At 63.1% G+C, this 501-nt stretch overlaps 1 protein-coding gene across 1 annotated transcript; it reads left to right on the forward strand.

Annotated features, from left to right (window-relative positions):
* Positions 1 to 6: 6 nt before the first annotated feature.
* On the forward strand, positions 7 to 484 carry LOC103917019 (G protein-activated inward rectifier potassium channel 3-like; the record flags this gene model as incomplete). The annotated part of the gene is made up of 1 exon (XM_009324155.1): positions 7 to 484. A coding segment is annotated over one exon (478 nt), but the record flags the coding sequence as incomplete, so codon positions are not given.
* Between the last annotated feature and the right edge of the window lie 17 nt (positions 485 to 501).

A 501-nucleotide genomic window follows, 5' to 3' on the forward strand; every position in this document is an offset into this window, starting at 1 on the left:
TACGGACACCGCGTCATCACCGACAAGTGTCCCGAGGGCATCGTGCTGCTGCTGCTCCAGGCCATCCTGGGCTCCATGGTCAATGCCTTCATGGTGGGTTGCATGTTCGTGAAGATCTCCCAGCCCAACAAACGAGCCGAGACCTTGGTCTTCTCCTCCCACGCCGTGGTCTCCCTGCGGGACGACCGCCTCTGCCTGATGTTTCGCGTGGGTGACCTGCGGGACTCGCACATCGTGGAGGCCTCCATCCGCGCCAAGCTCATCAAGTCCAAGCAGACGCAGGAGGGCGAGTTCATCCCCCTGGACCAGACCGATCTGAGCGTGGGCTTCGAGACGGGCGACGACCGCCTCTTCCTCGTCTCGCCCCTCATCATCAGCCACGAGATCGATGAGCGCAGCCCCTTCTGGGACGTCTCGCGGCACCAGCTGGAGAAGGACGATTTCGAGATCGTCGTCATCCTCGAGGGGATGGTGGAGGCCACAGGTAACGGGGACACCGCC

The sequence above is a fragment of the Pygoscelis adeliae genome, unplaced genomic scaffold (genome assembly GCF_000699105.1).
Source record: "Pygoscelis adeliae isolate BGI_AS28 unplaced genomic scaffold, ASM69910v1 C10202085, whole genome shotgun sequence".
Classification (NCBI taxonomy): Eukaryota; Metazoa; Chordata; class Aves; order Sphenisciformes; family Spheniscidae; genus Pygoscelis; species Pygoscelis adeliae.